General features: G+C 43.6%; 1 protein-coding gene across 1 annotated transcript in view; it reads left to right on the plus strand.

The window, feature by feature from the left end:
- The window catches only part of IQCA1 (IQ motif containing with AAA domain 1), a 108728-nt gene extending 90368 nt beyond the window's left edge, over positions 1 to 18360 (plus strand). The window contains exons 16-19 of the mRNA XM_059820797.1: positions 5498 to 5584; positions 9647 to 9824; positions 13079 to 13317; positions 18247 to 18360. Coding sequence (XP_059676780.1) covers positions 5498 to 5584; positions 9647 to 9824; positions 13079 to 13317; positions 18247 to 18360 — 618 coding nt within the window. The remainder of the gene's footprint in view (positions 1 to 5497; positions 5585 to 9646; positions 9825 to 13078; positions 13318 to 18246) is intronic.
- Positions 18361 to 18595: the final 235 nt, after the last annotated feature.

Raw genomic sequence — 18595 nt, forward strand, 5'->3', positions numbered from 1 at the left:
TGAAGGTGAAATAACCTTGCACTTCCGATTACCTATCATATCTGCAAACAACAGAGTTTCTGTAATGAAAGGAAACTCTGGAGAGCATAAAATGACCATTAGGAAACTTTCTGTCCATAACTGAGCGTTGGCTGCTGGCAGTAGTTTCGTGGGAGACACCCTAAACAAGTGAATAGCATTGGAAGAAATGAAACTTTAATTTGTTTCAGATGCAAGAGCCAAATTCTTTTTTTCCCCTCCCTTATTTCAGGGAGGAGACTTGCAAGAGACATACCAGCCCTGATCCAAAAGACAGGCTTGATTGTTACTCAAAGCAGGCATTTTAAGTGTCATACGGAGGAAATGACTTCTCATACCAGACCAGGAAAACACCAGCATTTCAATCTGCCTATTCAAAGGAAATGTAAGGAAGATTAATATTGAATAGGAAAATTATTGAAAGAAGCTGCAAACACCAAGCCCAAGCACTTGTGTTCTCCATAAAGGCACAGCAAAGCCTGCCAGGTCAGCTCTGCTTCGGAGTGAAAAAGCGAGGATCTGTCTCTAATATAGAAGCACTTCCCAGCAGTCCCCAAAACAAAACTCATCCTTCAAGCATGAACCAGCACATGCTGGAATATTTCAGTTAAGCCACATTTTCCATGTGTTGAGCCAGTCTGAACTCAGCGGAGCTCTCTGCCAGCTTGTACCACCCGACGGCTTGGCTCTCCCCTGTTCCCGTCAAGGCACAAAACGCTGCTGCAGTGCAACAACTTATATAAAGCATGCAAAGAAGGATAGCGAAGGATGCGTAGAAACAAAAGCAAAGCCAGAATGGATCGAGTAGAGAGGGTAGAATGCATGACTCCGCAACACAGAGGTGTAAAAACGCAAGGTAGTTCATAAGGCTTAACTCCAGGGCAATAAAAGTGACAAGCACTGGCCTTCCATTAGCAACCATAAGGCAGCCATCAGGTTAATCGTTACCAGAGCGAGACAACCCCTCTCGGGTCCTTTACCAGGGCCGCAGCAGCACACAGAAAGCACATTGTACAAAAAGCCACACATGGGAAAATGTTATTAGTGCAACGCTGACCAGGCTAAAAGGTTGGGGGAAAGAGGTGGCCAGGAGGAAATACCAGCGGAGAAGTCGTGTACGCGTATCAACAGCTCAGCGTGTGCTGTGCAGCAGTCTCTACTGAACAAGGAGTTTTACAGAGCAGCGAGCCGCAGAAATATTTCAACACCATCACTGTCAGGGGACTCTGGTATCAGGCTATTTGGTTACGCTATTTGGCAAGTCAGAGGTGACTCTAAAAGCGTTATACCAAAAAGGAAGACGATGGGGTTTGTTTAAGATTAAATTATATAATCCCAGTGTTTAGAGGCAACCTAATTTTGAAGTCTGTCATTAATTTTTTTCCACTGAGTCCGGTTAATTTATTCACAACCGCTGCTGTGTTGTCCCTTCAGACAGGTCATTTTTCTGGCAGTCTGAAGAACCAGGTACAGTTTACCCTACTACATTGACGGAAGTCGCTGTGTATTTAGCATTTCCATGCCGCACAGGACTCTTCCATTACACTTGAAATTTGGGAACAGTACAGCCAGCCTTTCTTCCAGGCATCCCAGAGCAATTCTTTTCTCTTGGTGCAGCTCAGCCTGCTAGAAGCCTAGACCCTTGGAGCGTTAAATACCACCAGTGCTCAAATATACAGTGTTATTTCTGCGACAAAGCAGCTTTACCTGTGTTGGACTTGGTGTTCTTGCAGGTCTTTTCCAACCTTAGTGATTCTGTGATTACTCTAATGTCAAAAAGTGAAATGCATCCTGGCAGAAGACAGTATTTATAGTTATTTTCTGTCTAACAAACCAGAATACAGCGGCATCATCACTGTAGCACTGGATTATTTGCCTGGTGAGGCTGCCACAGAGAAGGTCTAATCACAGGTTTCAGCATCTTGCTGCTTTGAATATAAACTACAGAGGATTGAGTAGCTTTCAGCAACAGATCGAGCTTCCAGAAAAATCATAGTCTCGGGTCTTTAAAAAAAAAAATGCCACCAAAGCCTTCAAAAGTTTGGAGGAGCCTTGCGCACATGTCCCCTGCGAGAATCAGGTTTCTGTATTTGCGAGCGTAGCGATTTAACTGTTAAACCCCAGGTCTCAGGTTTGAAAAGTTTAACCCAAGGCTTTCAAAAAAAAAAAAAACAAACGCCATTTGATCTTTGATAAATGTCGATAGACAAGCAGGATGAGAAGGCTTTTTTTTTTACCCCCCTTTTCCTGGAGAGCACACCAAGCCTGGGTGACCCATGGGAGCGCGGTTTGCGGCGCAGGCGGTATTAGAAGGGTTAAGGAGCCATCTGCTGGCACCTCCGACAAATTGTGGAGTGCAGCACAGCTAATAAAATTTCAATTACAAATTAATTATGTACAGCGCATTTAATTATCCATGGATTCAAACTGTCCACAGATAATTCAAATGAAGCGCTTTCACGGGGGATATACAGTCTGCTACGTATCTGCCAACAATTTAAATTAGATGCCAATGGATTCTGGGTGTCTGATCTGTCTTTAAAAAAAAAAAGAAACAAACAACCAGGCCCAAATGCAGTATGTTGTATTTGGTCATATTAATGTGTATCAACACCAGAAAAATACACGCAGGCCGCTTTATACATTTACCTCTCAAAACAGAAAGCACAGGAAAGTATCTCTTTAAGAAAGAGCCAGAGCTGAGGTTCTTCATTGCATTTCCACTTTCTTGGCGGGGAAATAAAGGGGACCAAAAAAAATGACAGGTGTGATAACAGTGAGCGTTCTTCCTTAAGAGTTAAACCGAAAGCATAGTCTGATTTAAAACTTAAGGCTCCATTTTAGAGGGCTGCTAACCACACAAGCTGTCTCTGAGCCAAATGGGGAAGATTGGCACCTCCCTGACTGCGGTGGCCCCACTGGAAGAAGGGCAGACATGGTTCCTTTTGAAGTACACGAGCAGTGTTCAACCATTGCCAACAGCTTTTATAGCCTCTCTAACCTCCCCCACCCTTATTCCCCCGTCACATCGCACTGCAGCATCAGACACAGAGGTATCGAGAATATGTTGCAGAACAGCTACGCGGCTCCCCAGACTTCATACAGCTGCATTACCTCGCAAAGCAACAATACCAGAAGACGACTGTTCTCCTTACGAAGCAAACGCACAGCACTTCTTTGGTTGTAAACACGAGCGAAGCAGGGAGAAAGCACCACAAGCAGATCCCACCGTGACAGAGTCTTATTGGGGTGGTATTGCGTGCAAACGGTCTGTAAACTTGAGTAGACAGCACGCCACCAGCCCAAACTTCACTCGGGGGAAAGGCAGGCTTCGAGGGGAACAGACTCCCACTGCCTCATCTCCCTCCTGACATCCTCTGCATGCACACACAGAGCAGGAGTGAAAAATGGTTGTTATCTTATGTCTCAGAAGGTAAAAGTCACCATCAGAAACATCAGAAAGCCCCAGCTGGTAATCCATTCATTAGCGGTGCTGAGTTTGGTAAGGGTCTCTGAGTCAGAGCTTCCACATGTCACAACAGATTTCACAGTGGGTGCACGAAATGCAAACGCGGTTCTTTAAGAAGCTGTAGGTTTCTTTTAGCCACTTAAACTACACCTATATTTTTCTTCCCAAAGCTTAATTTTACAAAGAATGCCAGTTATCCCATCTCTGCTATACAATCACGCTACCACATTACACTTCTTTCACCGCTTGTCTCCAAGTCTGTTTACAGACATGCAGGAGCTAACTGAATTCACCCGTGAGTGCCAATCAGTACGATTGACTTGCATTTTCTGCAGGTGTCTGAGCCTTTGACTAGTAGGATCCTCAGCAGAAAATCCCCGAGTCTAAGGCCGCTGCAGCTTTTTGTGGCTTTCGTTGCCTAGTGCAATGAAAGCCACAAGCTTGCCCTGTCAAGTGTACCTTGCAGAGTGTGTGCAGGCTTAGGAATATGCCAAACATACCTCTGAAAAGAGATAAATAGGATAGGTAAAAAAGCATCTGGCCTTAAAATGGCCGATACTGTTGCTGTACAATTTTAATTGGTCATTTCATTCCAGCTTGTATACTCAATGCACTGCTGGACTGAGAAGTTACCCCTGAAGTTGTACATGCAGATGAACATTCACACAACCACCTCGGTCCACACATCAATTTCTGCAGGATTTCCCTATTATCTTTCATGAGATGGTGTTTATTTTTTAAATCCTCATTAGTAACACTAAACATTTGAGTTCCTGCCTTCTAACAAAGGGAAAAGCTCAGTTTTCCTCGGTGAAACCATTCCGAACTTGGAGGTACCACTTGACATGTTCTAGGACTGATGAGTTACCGCAAATTAAGCGTCACGTACCGAAGGCGGCATTGTTTCCACTTCACCCCGTCAGCAGCACAGCAAACAAGTTTAACAGCCCTCATCTATTATTCTTTTCCCCATCTTCAATCCATTTTTACTGTACAGACACACACACACGCGCTTGGTGCTTTTGAAATGCGCCCATAAAAATGTACTGCGGTGCTTTGAAGAAAGATGTTCATGACTTAATTCTCCCTGTGCTGGCTGTCGGTCAGACACTGAGCTTATGATGTATACAACCTATCGATTTTGTAAAGCTTCCTTCCTGGAAGCAGCGGTTTCAACTGGGGCGGGGGGGAAGCAGGACAGAAGACCGCTGTCTCTCTCTTTCTCTTGTTACCCGTTGACTCCGAGCCATCACTTTTGTTGCTGAGCAAACTAGCACGGCTCCGAGAGCCACTGGAAAGTGATTAAAATTTGGCAGCAGAATGTCTAAACCACTGGCGTTTCTATAGCAATAGGGAGAGTGCAAGACGTGAAAAAGCCTGTAGCATTGCTGCCATCCTGCTGTGAACCAGAGGTATAGTGCCTCTGACTTCGGAGCCAGAAAGCCCATTTGTATAGGCACCCCCCCGCCTTCAAATTTATCAGGTTCCGTTTTAATTCTTGGGCTAACCACAAATTAAATGCTATTTTGTAAGCCAGAAGATTGCATACCAGCCTGTTTTGCTTAAAGATCAGTACCCTCATTTCTCATGCAATACCTGTGTCTTGCCTGTCTCCCCATCTTTTTTGCCCTTGGAAAACCAGGGAGGGATCCCCACGAGCAGGGCAGCCAGACTAAAGCTGCTGGTGGTCTGTCGTTTGCCGTTGAACTCCAAGTCCAGGCTTCCTTTTTCCAGAACTGCAACTGAATTTGGGTTGAGAACTGAAAGATAAGCATAGCAGTCAAAATGATCCAATTTGGGTTGGGCTCTTAACTAGAAACTGCTTGATTTGCCAAGACTGCTGAGCAGAGCCAGGGCTGTCCATGAGTGCTTAACATTTCTGGAAAAAAATTAACCAGGCTAATTTTAACTGCTGAAATATGGATTCAAAAGCATAACTGTAAGCACCCAGGGATGAAATTGTAGCCATTTTAATCAACTTCTTGCCTTCTCTCCCCCATTTTCTCTTAGGTGGCTAAGCAATTGCAGCCTTCAGTCGTGTGGATTGGAGACACAGAAAAAATATTTTCTAAAGGAGTGCCAAAGGCCAATGAAGAGGTGAGTTGCTCCTTTTATTTCAGTGCAGATAATTTCTCCTGTTGCATTACAGCCCACACAAAGGAGCAAGTGTATTTCTTAGCTTAGCACATACCAGTATGACCAGACCTGCCAAAGCTTGCTTGATAATAACTTGTCTCACTGACTTTTTTTTTTCTTTTAAGAGAGTCTTGTGACTTCTTAAGAGCCCCCAAGAGGTCACATTTCTCTCCTACACACCTATACTTGCTTTATTTAAAAACAGTCCAGTCACTGCTCATCAGTGCACTGAAAAGTAGAAGAGAGTAATGGAGAATTTCAAAATATGAGGCAAGAAACTAAAAGTTAAGATGAGCTTATATTGTTCAGCTCTATTAATTTGAGAAATTGGATGGAGCCAAAGTGAACAATAAAGTAACAAGGATAAATTTCCACTGTGAAAACAAAGCGCCTACGTTAAATAGTTATGTTTACAGATTATTTTCTTTGGGCTCCCAGGAGTCCCATTGCCATTGCTTCCATTCCTTCCTCCCTTGTGCAGCTTCCCCTCTAGAAAGAAAATTAAAACACTGCCCAATAGGCACAGCAACTCAACCACCGCAGCAGAGAGCAATTCACCCAAAATCCTGATTAGATTCATGCTGCTCGCAAAATATTTTACTTTTACAGCTCCATGTGAAAAATTAAACCTTTTTTTCTTAAGGTGAGTCGTGTGAATTTAAGTTGTGGGATGGACACAAGCCTGTATTCTGGAAGACCGATGAAGTGTCACCTTGGATGAGGGCTGTATGAGCTGATGGGTGTGCAGTGGTTGATGCCCTCTAGTGGTCCCCACACCAACAGGGAACCTTTCTCTTGGCCTCAAACCTTAACAGCAAGTGCAGATGGGGACTAAAATTAAGACCGGGGGGCAAAGATTGCCTGGAGTGCTCATGATCTTTGTCCGTTTTAATAGCCACCAATAAGGAGAAATTTCTCCCCATGCCCACCTCAGTATCAGGGGTATCACCTCCATCCCTACAATCGCATCCGTAGATCTGCAGGTATTTAACAAAAGGTCTCATGTTCCTGGGGGGAGTAGATGGCTCCGGGCTTGAAATCACTCATGTCCAAGATAGTTCACAGAATAACCAATATTTGAAGCCAGAGAGCATGAAACAGGAGGGACAGGCAGTGGTAACTGGCAGTCTGGGGAGCCTTCCTTGGGAGCACTAGAATTTCGGAGACGAGCTAAGCTCAGCCCTCAGCAGCCAAAGCGAGTGGAAGTCACTTTGCTCATCCCAGTGTGACATTTCTAGCACCATGACTGAGAACCTGCTAAAAAGAAGCCTTAAATTCTTCAAATACCTGCTGGAAAAGTAGTCTCCCCTCTAGTCCTTCCCCCAAGGATGCAAAGTAGTCAAATAGCAAATACATTATGGTAAACCCAATTGCCAAGGACGATGTGCAAGCAGTTCAGCCTCTCACAGTTAAACAAATAGGAGTCGCTTTCACAACTCACCCCACTTTTCTCCAGCTCAGGTCCACATGACGGCTGAAATCATAGCTTGCCTTTTCAACAGCCCTTCTTGCTACTGACACATCTCTTTGAAAGTGGAGGAGATATTATTAGCTTTCAGGACATATCCCCAAGATGTGCGTGCTATGGACACACATTAGTTCCACAAGCATATCAGGAGCTGCTGACACATAAATGCCAGTCTGTTTAGTAGGCTTAACTTGACAGTGGAGTGTTTGGCTTGATCTCTGATACTAGTACAATCATTTAAAAGTTTAAAATTAAGGTTCTTGCAAACTGAGTGATGAGCAGCTGTTGTAACCAACTCTAGATCAGCGGGAATCCATGAATATCATTTGTCACCCAAATAAAATGATGTTCTAAATGCTGGGGATAAATTAGAACTTATTTTCACAAGTAAGAGGTGAAATAGCAGTCAGACAATTGTTTTAACAATTCTCCGCATCTCCTAATAGAGTCAGGGGTTTCCCAGCAGAAGACACATACTGCAAGCCCAGAAAACACCATGTTTCACTTGAAGCAACTACTATCTTCTATCAGTTAGTGAGAAGGGATCCCACCACTCACCCATCTCCAAACCTAAAACAATTCAGTAATGCTCACTTTTCTAGCGATATTGGTGTCTCAAAACACATTAGAGAACATTTGTACTTCCTTCCAATACACGTGAAGAGGAGGAAAGCTTGAAGCCTGTGAGCAGCAGCAAATATAAAAGTCATGGGGAATAATTTAGTCAGCATAAAGTGTGTTAAAAAACAAAGTAAAAACCACATTTCAGTCATTGCTGTGACCAGATCTCCTCGACAAAGCAAAGGAGACAAGGTTGGCTAAAACTTCCAAGGTGGATATATAACAGCAGCTTGTTTAATCATCAGAGAAGTCAAATCTATTACCAAAAGCTTCCCAAACAGGGAACGGCAAAGTTTAGGTAAGAGCTTGTGATTTGAAGTCATGCCCTCAGACAGCAAACATACTGTTTGGGTATGGACAGAGCAACGTCCTTTTTTCGGAGCAAGAGGAAAAAAAACAAGATTTCTCCTTTGCACCAGGGCAGAGCTACTGTGCTTACAGGGCATGTTCTTTTGGGAGCCAGTGCAGGCATCCCGATCTCCTGGGAGCGTTGGGTGCATAGGCACAACAAGGAGGAGATGAAAAGACTGCAGCTGACATTCAGGGACGGCCATAGGAATAGTTCATCCAAGAGCAAAAACATGAGCTGGGTGTATCATCCTGGCAAGCAACATGCCCGTGCTTCAAAGTGGGACCTAAGCCCTAGTGTGAAGACGTGCTCAACTCATTATCATGATTAAGCAAATGGCAAACTTAGGAAGAGGCCTAGGATGACCATGAGAATAAAAAGAATGAGAAAACAGACGTATTCTAATTAAGACAAGTTTAGCTAGAAAATAACTGTGTGACTCTACCCCAAGACTTTTGGGATTTCTTATCGATTTCCCAATTTCCCCTCCTCCATAGCTTTCACTCAAAGAACAGAGCTCTGTCTCCTTTCTGTCAGCTGTCTGCAACTGCAAACAGAAAAATTGGATCGCAAAGATTGTATGTGCAGTGGGGATTCACAGGTGTTTATTATTGCCTTCCAACTGAGAAGGCTTGCAGGACATGGTTTCTTCCTCATTGACATTAAGGAAGGCTGATCTGAAATTGAAGCTCAAGTTTCTCAGGGAGGTGCCTACTATACAGTTAAAAAAGAGTCACAAGGTGATCTAGACAGTAGAGTTTTCAAGTAAGTGGTGGTGACTTGGATGTTAAATCTCAATCAATGTCTGAAAAGAGGCTTCCAAGTCATTAGACTTCTCAGACACACTATCCTAACCCAGTTATTCACTTAGAGCTTTATTAACAGTAGAGTGACACCACAGCAATTTGATTAAGCTTCTCCAACCAATATTCACTTGAACATTATCAAACATAACTATCTGATAACGGGTTTTGCTCAATACTCATCTGTTCTGTAAATAGTAGTTAAGTATTTGTTATGAAGTCAAATAGTAAATTCTTGCAAAGAATGAATCCTGAGTTCAAAGAGCTTGCGTTCTCAAGTTAGAGCCTCAGCAAGCTAGAAACCACAGCAAAAATTAGGGACTGTATTTTTCACATTTAAACCACAAGTAGGAGTTGGTAGATCCAAGAGCCAGGAGGATTCCACACCAGGTTACACACCCTGGCCATTTTTCTACCTGTTAAGGTTCATCAGGTACACAGGTCCAAGCAATATTTCTCCTTGAACTGGAAATCAGGATTTCCTTCTTTAAATGAATTGTTTCCTTCCTGCTTTTTAGTAACAGGACCAGCAAATTCAATAACAAAAGGCACAAACCCACAAATACATAAACAGAAATCAAGCATTTACCTGACTTTCAGAAGCCAGAGGCTTTCCACTTAGGTTGAGCATCTACTCTGCTTATACTAAATGCAACTAGACTACTAAAAAAAGCACAAAATCCTGTTGTACATAGCATGTTTGCAACTTCACCTCATTAACTCTAGACTGTCAGCATCAGTAACAACTCTTTCTTCCTTGTATTTACATGTATGCGCTGAAGATGAACCCAAAACGACTGGAAAAGTTTCTCCCCAAATTCCTTAAGGCTTTGAAAGCACAGGACAGAGTGCTGCTAGTGGGAACCACCAACCGTCCCTTCGATGCTAATCTTAAACCTTTCTGCAAAGTCTACCAAAAAATTATCCTGATTCCTAGACCTGACTACGCTTCAAGATTCGGCAAGTATTTCAAGTGATCCCGTTGATTACTACTGTTTGAAATCTATGCTTATTTGCCTGGTTATCCTCAGAACTGACTTTAACCTCAATTCGTACCCCAGGTATGATTTTTCAGCTAATTTCAGTATTGCCTAAATTTTCAATTCCTGAAAGTTTAGGTAATACTAACGCAGACTACCCCAAAGATCAGATAGTAAAAGCGGAAGGTGGGAGAAGGGTTTAAAATACTGTTCTGCGGTGATTAGCATTTCTTTGTGAGTTGTTTAGCATGCACCGAGTTCATCCCAAGCTGTTTTTTCACTGTAGGAAGGATAAGATCCTATTTCAATACACACTCTCTATTTAAAGCTTTTCTTTTTACACAAGGATTCCAAATTTCTGTTATTCCTATCCAGTTTCCATACTCTAAACAATATGCTTCAGGGCCTCTCCGTAAACAGAACCACATCTGGAGAATTGAGTTTTGTCACTATCAAATTCCAGTTTTGTACTTACAGATCCTGAGAGAAATTGTAGAAGCATCCAGGATTTTGCATGTCTAATCTATCAAGCAGTGATAGACAGGCCCTCCCCAAAGTCCGACAAATTCACTGAGGACCCCATACACCGAGAGGCAAAGCTTGTCACGAAAAGCTTATTTTTATTAGACCAACTTACACAGGTAGAACACAAAGACAAACTTTCAAGCATGCAAGTTTGTTTTCAGATTTGAATCACCTTGAAGCCTGCAATAGCTCAGCAATGACTAGGAAGAAATGCTCCAAATTAAGCACGATAATGTAAATCAATTACCGCAAGAAAAATGGTAGTTTCTCCACATCCTTCAGAATTGGCTGGCGGAAGGACTCTTGTTCCCAGAAGTATAATCTTTTTTCCTGTGGTTTTATCACAGATACCATGTGGTTTAATACACTTTTCTGGGTACTAAGGAGTCTGGATGTTGTGACTCATAAGCAGAAGGGCTGTTTAGGTTCAGTCTAAAGATAATGCAGGGAAAAAAGAGGTTTTGGGCTATTCAGGGTGGCACCAAACACTTCGAGTTAGGACTCTCAAGGGTGCGTTTCTTCTACCAGCAGCTCCTAGCATCAGTATCCCTATTGATCACCGTATCGAGGAAAACAGACTCCCCTCATGCCACTAATCTCTGGTGGATCATGTCCCAGAAGAATACAGTGGTAAAGGAAACCACATTCAGTTCAGGGACCCCGCTACGCAATTGTACCTTGACTACAATATTGCTCTACATAATCACCTTATTACAAAAACCATGCAACTGTATTGTGAAGTCCAGTTTGTGCTGCCTTTCATGGAGGGAGCCAAGGTACTGAGATGATGCAGGTTTGGGCAAGCTCAAGACAGGTTTTGACTGCCTAGCACGTTGTAAATCTCTCCCACATTCAATAATTTTCATAGTGTGGATGGGAAATGGTCTCTAAGCAAGCTAACATGTGTTTCATGTTACGTTACAGCTCTGATGAATTGCTAACAGATAAGGGACATGAATAAGACCTAGAGAAAGGAGGTGATAGCAGCTGAATTTAGTTCACTTCTGGGGATTGAACCATCACATTCTGGGATTCTCAGCGCTAATTTGGAGTCAAAAAAAGGGCCAGCCAAAGGGATTTCAACTGCAAACTTAAGAATGCCCCCAAAAGTGAACTCTTGGCATTTTAGAGCAGATTAAACTTGCAGCTTTACTTCTTTGACATTGTCCCATTTAAGACAGTGCCAGGCTTGTCCTTTAGCTCCAACCTTCCCTGAAGTTCAATGGAAATGTGATCTTTACAGTACAGAGCACTCATCTTCCAATATTGACAGTTTTCAGTGCCTGACACCCCATTTGAGAACTAAAGAAACTTGTTTTGACAGAAAAGCCATGACATAAGAGATATTCATAGCCACAGTGCACAAGCTACCTGTCTGCCACAATCCTCCATTTTCTTACAAGCCAGAATCTACTCATGATGGGAAAACAACATACAATGGAAATCATTAAACCGGGAGATTGATGATCCTGAACCGATTTCTTCCTTTTAATCACCCAGCAAGTCAGTACCTCGTATTACGCATGATCCTGCCTGCAACAGAAGCTGCAGCACGCGATATATGGCTGTGCAGAAGTAGTGCTCGCTGTTGTGTGCGTCAATTCCTCTTTTATGAATTAGTGATTTGGCCAATAATTATTGAGCATACTTATAATTCAAATGAAAGATCACAATTCGCCCGAGTGAAAAATTTAGTACAAAGTTGTCAATAGTTATGGGCACAAGCCCATAGTATCGACACTACAATCGAAGCAAGAGCAAGGCAGGTTTCCTCCATGGCGTAACGGCCCTGACATCCAGTACCATTAACTTTCCCCCCAACATTTTCATACTCTGAATGAGCATTCAAACACATGATACTCAAACCGCAAATTGTTTGTCTCATTCAAGAACCTTTTTAATTGCTATGCATAATACTTATTTCTTCCAAATGTTTTCATGTAAGGCTTTCAAAGAAAGCATGGCGAGATGGCATGAAAGTTTTCCTAAGTTTCTCCGAGACAGACCGTTACTTTACACAGGATAAAATATTTATTACTCCTATTAAGTTGGTTGTTTGGAAGCAAAATCTCAGGTGCTTCACAAACATTAAAAACACCTTCCTGTCACAGAGGTTCACAGCTAAAAGATACAAACAGGGTCACCATTTGACTAACGAGCAAAATGCCAATCACAGAAATTTACACCTGGCCTTTGCAACATGTGCCTGCATAGCTGGAAGCCTTTGGCTTCCAAACCAGACATTGAGTCCCCATAGCAGCCCTCAGGTCAGCAGGAGTAACCTGTGATCAGGGTCACAGAAATAAAACCAGGCTGTTAATATAGGTGCTTAGCTCTACACACCCAAATAAGAACGTTCTGGACAGGTTCTCTTTCCGTGTGTACACAGAGGCATATTTAAGCGGTTCTTTCCATTTTTACACACGTATCCAACCGCACTTTATGTGCCCTCAATGGCTTTCTGAAAAGTACTGACTGGCAGCCAGCAAATGACCACTAACGGTTTAAGAACAGATGTGCCTCAAGGCCTCCATGCTACAAATCTGTAGACGAAAGGAACAGCAAACAAGAAAAAATTTGAATCTTGGCTTTCCTGACTGATATCCCTCATTTTCCTGTTTCAATTTCAAAATGCAAAAATATTTCTTCTCCTGCTTTCCTTAATGCATGTCTTTGGCATTCTCTCTTTTTCTGGGTCCTGATGAACAGTGTTATGGAAACACATCATCCTGCAGAATGGTGGAGCCATCACCAACTTGCTGAACATAAGCTGCCTCGCAAAGGTGTCTGATGGTTTCACCCAGGGACACATCGTCCAGGCGGTGCAAGCTGTCCTGAGCGAGCTACGCCTCCTGCAGATGACCAGGAAGCCACTGAGGACTGCCGAGTTCGTGACTTCTCTGGCCAGACAGGACCCAGTGTACAAAGAGGAGGAAGAAACATTTAAGGTGACATTAAGAGCTATGTTAACTGGCTGTCTTTCATCGTCCCCTGCCACGTCCTTGTCCGGGCACACTTGATCTAGAGACCTGCTAATTCCGCTGATGGGTTGGCACATCACTATTTGAACGATGATGTATGGCTCAATGGCACCAAGCGCCCATTTCCCCCATTTTGGGATGTTTGGCAGCGTGGGCTGCTGGACATGCCAGGCAAACAGTCATTATTACAGGCAGCAGCTCTGCACGGGCAACATGCCTGGCACACTACTTTGCTGAACCTACCGCCTGCACCCAGCTCATGTTGAACAGGGTGGCCTTTACACGCGTGCGTAAATTATGCAGGTGCCATTAGTGCAACGCATTGATCCTTTTTCTTTCAGAGCTGATATGTTCAGCAAGCCCAGCTGTGTTATCTTGAGAAGGCAAAAAACCTGGACACGCAGGGTCTGCAGGGTGTTCCACATAGGGATCGAGTTTTAAGTCCTTATGTAAAATTATTTCAAACAAGAATTTTCTTCATTTCAGGGTTCAAAAAAAATTAGTTTCTGCCTCAAACTCTATCCCTCTCCCCACCCTCAGGGCCATAAAATCCTTAAGGCAAAACCTAGTGCATTCGAGGTGCATTACACGTACCTCGAATATACATGCATCACCCTGCAAACAACTACTTTTTCCACATGTAGCTCAGTAATAATTACTCTTTCTCTCCCTAGACTAGGATTATCTTTATGTAGTGGTTAATTCTGCTTTCACTGTATTGCTTTTGGTTTTCCTATTGATGGGAACAGTTTATCAGGCTTAAGTACAGGTCTACATTGCATTTACTGTGGTGACTTCAGTGCAGCTTAGGGACAGCTGAACTGGACTTGAACTAGCTCCTTGAGTGCAACACTATAGCTTAGCAGCACTGACACCCCAGGAAAATAGCACAACGCTTGACTAAAGCACTTCAAGCCTACTAAACGCTAGTAAAAGCCTTGGCCACCGAACAGCAAAACCCTGCTGTGTACCAAGGAGGTGCAGGCAGCCCACACCCGGGGCTCCAGGCAGGATAGGACTTCTGTACTGAAGCCAGGAGACCCCCAAAGAGCTTTCTCAGTCCCATAAACCCCAACTTCTAGCCAGACCTGCTTATAAACCATCAAGTTCTCCTGGCTAAAAGGTTTCCTCTTCGTTCTGCTCTTTGAATCCCCTCTGGTTTGGAATCCCCGCCGCGCCTCGCACAATAAACAGGATGCAGTTTCTAACAACTTCGTCCAAGTCTTCTTCCACTGCTAACCTAATGATAGTGCATATTTCTCCCAGCCCTAGTTGAATACTTTCCAATTTCCATTTAGAGCCATTTGGCTCACTCAACACAGGCAGCATTTGTGATATTTGGCAAATTACTCTTTTTTCCTCATGCTTCCTATCTAAACCGATATCTTTCCTCAGGGAAAGGCTAATGGTTCAGTGTTGCAGCAAAAAAAAAAATCCCTATCGTTCCCAGCTCCAAGTAGTAATCCATTTGTACCCTGAAACACGAGAGCTAGTATTTAGTACAAGTTTAACTTGAAAATATTATTCCACTTAGTATAAATGTGCCTGTTTTGTACAGCACAAAGTGTGCAGGCAGCACTTCATTTTGAACACAGCTAAAATGATACTGTCCTCAGCGTCCCATGGCAATCATTTCCTTGCATTAATTACAGCCCTTAAGAAAGTATTTCCTTTTATCTGTTTTAAATTTGTTTCTCTTAAATGTCATGGAACCTTGCCCCGGCACCTGTAATATGGCACAGGGGAAGAGGACTGTCAAAATGGCCTCGTGCATTAATTAGCTCCGGTATCTTCATCTCTTCTCACACAGAAGCCCCTTCTTCCTGAGTCTCTAATCATTACCATCGCTGGACCTTTTCTGTTGCTTTGCTTTGTCCTTTTTGAAGTGGGGCAGCTAAAACGCAGTATTCAAAGTGAAGATTAGCTCTGTGATGAATCTTTGATTTTTATTCACTGGAAACATGAATCTCCCTGTTTGACATTTATATTCTGCCAGTGTTCCAAAATGAATATAAATAATGCAAAATTTGCGATAATGTGATTTCTTCATTCAATTTACTCAGATTTCTGCCCCAATTACACTTTCAAATTTTTGAAGTTATAAATTATTGCACCAGTGTGATTGATACAAATCCTTACACAGAAATAACGGTAGTCCTAGAGAAGCAAAGGGTAGTCCAGCTAGCACACTAGTAGCTCTGCCTGGCAGCGACTGGTACAGAATGCTTATAACATGTAAGAAAGCCCATACCAGGGAACTGCAGACATGATTCCTCTAACAGGCGAAGATTTTTAACTCTGATCAGCCGCTTACTGTCAGTGACTTACATCCCTAGTTCAGATGCTAGTGCATTAGTGATAAATCTACTTTTCTTTTAACCATATCTGAGGAGTTGGCTTTGTAAATCCCACGTAGCAGTTCCACTAGCCAAAGAGTCAAAAGCGGCCGTCATCCCTTGCCAACAGCAGGTAGATTTACTGCATTGAAATATATGCACAAAGAAATGGGAAGGGACCAAGAGAAGACATCGAGTCACACAGCTCCTCCTGCCACATGTAGCAGAGTCCTTTATCAGCAACACAGACCAAGCAATGAGATGACTTCCCCAGGCTGCACCCACCAAACAGCGCTTTCAATCTTACCGAGCTCCCAGCAGGCGTTCGTTATTCTTTCCATTTCACAGAATCACTATGGTTGGAAAAGACCTGTAAGATCATCAAGTCCAACCACCAACCCAACCCCACCATGTTCCACAGTGCCACGGCCACACGTTCCTTGAACACCTCCAGGGATGGTGACTCCACCACCTCCCTGGGCAGCTTATTCCAATGCTTCACCACTCTCTCAGGGAAGAAATTTTCCCTAATATCCAGTCTGAACCTCCCCTGGTGCAACTTGAGGCCATTTCCTCTAGACTTGTCACTTGGGAGAAGAGACCAACACCCACCTCACCACAACCCCCTTTCAGGTAGTTGTAGAGAGCGATGAGGTCTCCCCTCAGCCTCCTCTTCTCCAGACTGAACAACCCCAGCTCCCTTAGCCACTCCTCAGAAGACTTGTGTTCCAGACCCCTCACCAGCTTCGTCGCCCTTCTCTGGACACGCTCCAGCACCTCAATGTCCTTCTTGGAGTGAGGGGCCCAAAACTGAACACAGGATTCGAGGTGCAGCCTCACCAGCGCCAAGTACAGGGGCACGATCCCCTCCCTACTCCTGCTAGCCACACTGTTTCTGATACAGGCCAGGATATAGTTGGTATTTTCCACTGAAGGTCTGGAGAACATCATACCCAGGACAACAAACCTGGGGGGAAAACAGAATTTCGCTGACCTATCACATGTGGAAGGCCAGAGACATTGCTTGATTTCTAGCTACTGCTGGGGAAGTCAATTCCTCCCCGAGCCAGTAGCCACAACCACCATCTTGTCTTTCTTATCCCACTCACGTGAAGGACCATAAACAGCCATCTCCAGGCCTCTCCCTGTCCCATGTTGTCCCAGCTGTGTCTGCTCACCCCAACACAGGAGTAGCTTGGCCAGAGACCACCTTTAGGACAGCAAAATTCAATTGCCCAGGCCACTGCATCGAAAGCCCAGGGCTTCCTCCCAAACACCTCCCATGACACCACCTAGATGCAGATGCCTGAGAAGTTGCATGATGTTTTAATCAGTGGAGTCAGGGTTCTTAAAGGAGGGAAGCTCAGTTAATTCGGGCAATTAGAGCAGAGATCAGAGTGCTAGGGCTGCCCAGCAGCCACGTTTGACAGCTGTGAGACTTCATTTCCTTGCTGACAGTATTTAATCTGCAAGACAAGAGATCCCAATAGGGTGGCTGTCAAAGCCTTTAAGCAGCATGACACCAAGAAGGACCATCTGGGACCAGGAGAAGAACAGCAGGGGTTTCACCTCCCTTTAAATTTCCAACACATACTGGGAAACCAGACAAGGCAAATTGCTAGGGGTAGCCTTACCAGGCAGCATTCTGGATGGATCGTATGGAAAAGGCAGACCTTACAGAATGCCGCATCGGTAGAAAGCTCGAAGACAACAGGGGCCCCAAGCGAAGGGCGGAGGAGACACGGTTGTGGCGTTAAATAGCGGTCTGCGGTCAGAGGAAAGACATTCAGTCCTGGGGCAGCGCATGGATGAATACGGTCAAGAGGGAAGGTGTTCTATCAATCACGTCAACACCCAGTGGCATTTTAATCTCCGGCATAGGCAGGACTTTGTTGATAAAGGTTCCTGTATGTACATATGGGGAAAGACTAATTCCTACACACTCCCAACTTTAAAGCATTACCCTTTCCTTCGTTTTACATTATTTTCACATGGCCTACAACTGCCTGGTTGACATTACAGTCCAGGAGCTTGGCAAGTTTGCAGAGCGACTATACCAAAATCATTTACAAGTCACAGGCCCGTGAACAGGCATCTGAAAGCAATAAACAGGTTTTTAATGTTCGGGGTTTGTTTTGCTTCTTAAGCTCTCTCATTGAAATAAAAACTGTCTGGATTGATTTGCAGAGCCATGAGAAGGATATGCTTTGTCTATTGCCAAGTTTCAGACCAGAGGGAGTTTTGACAAGAGCTATATACCTCAGAAATAGGGTTGATCATAGAAGTTCTAACATTTCCATAACTATAGCAACACAAATGGCCCAGCTAAGTATTCCTGTTAATGAGACACACTTCAAGCAAGCAATTGCTATACTTCTTGATATAATAATGTACTCAAGAGATCTGAGGATTTCATTTCTGCTTCTCCACAAGCCAGCCAGGATTTTAAGATTATTTTTTTAAGGAATGCTCCATTGTACTAGTAAAAAGTTTCTTAAATGGTCTTTCTTTTTTTATTTTAAGTATTACTAAAACATAGCCATGCTTTTTGATTCTCTAGGCTTGGTATGCCAAGACACCGCTGGGTAAAGCATGCATCAGAGCACTGGCAGACAGCAAGAACACAGGAAAAGGAAAAACAAAAGAAGGAAATAAAGGAAAAAGGAAAAACTAACTTCCTCGAGAACTTTGCATCTGGCAGTACCGGTCACCCCTACTTCACTGAAAAGAGGGAGACGGTAGGAAAGCAGACACGTCAGCATAATGCGCCCCAAGTTATAGCTATTCCAGGAAAGATAATTCCTTCCTGAATAAATTTCAGAAAGTTACAGAATGGGATGAGACATCAATGTGACACGTAGCTCTCCAAGGATGAAGAGTTAATGACCACTGACTTGCTCAAGCATTAT

This window comes from Gavia stellata, chromosome 8 (assembly GCF_030936135.1).
Source record: "Gavia stellata isolate bGavSte3 chromosome 8, bGavSte3.hap2, whole genome shotgun sequence".
Lineage (NCBI taxonomy): Eukaryota > Metazoa > Chordata > Aves > Gaviiformes > Gaviidae > Gavia > Gavia stellata.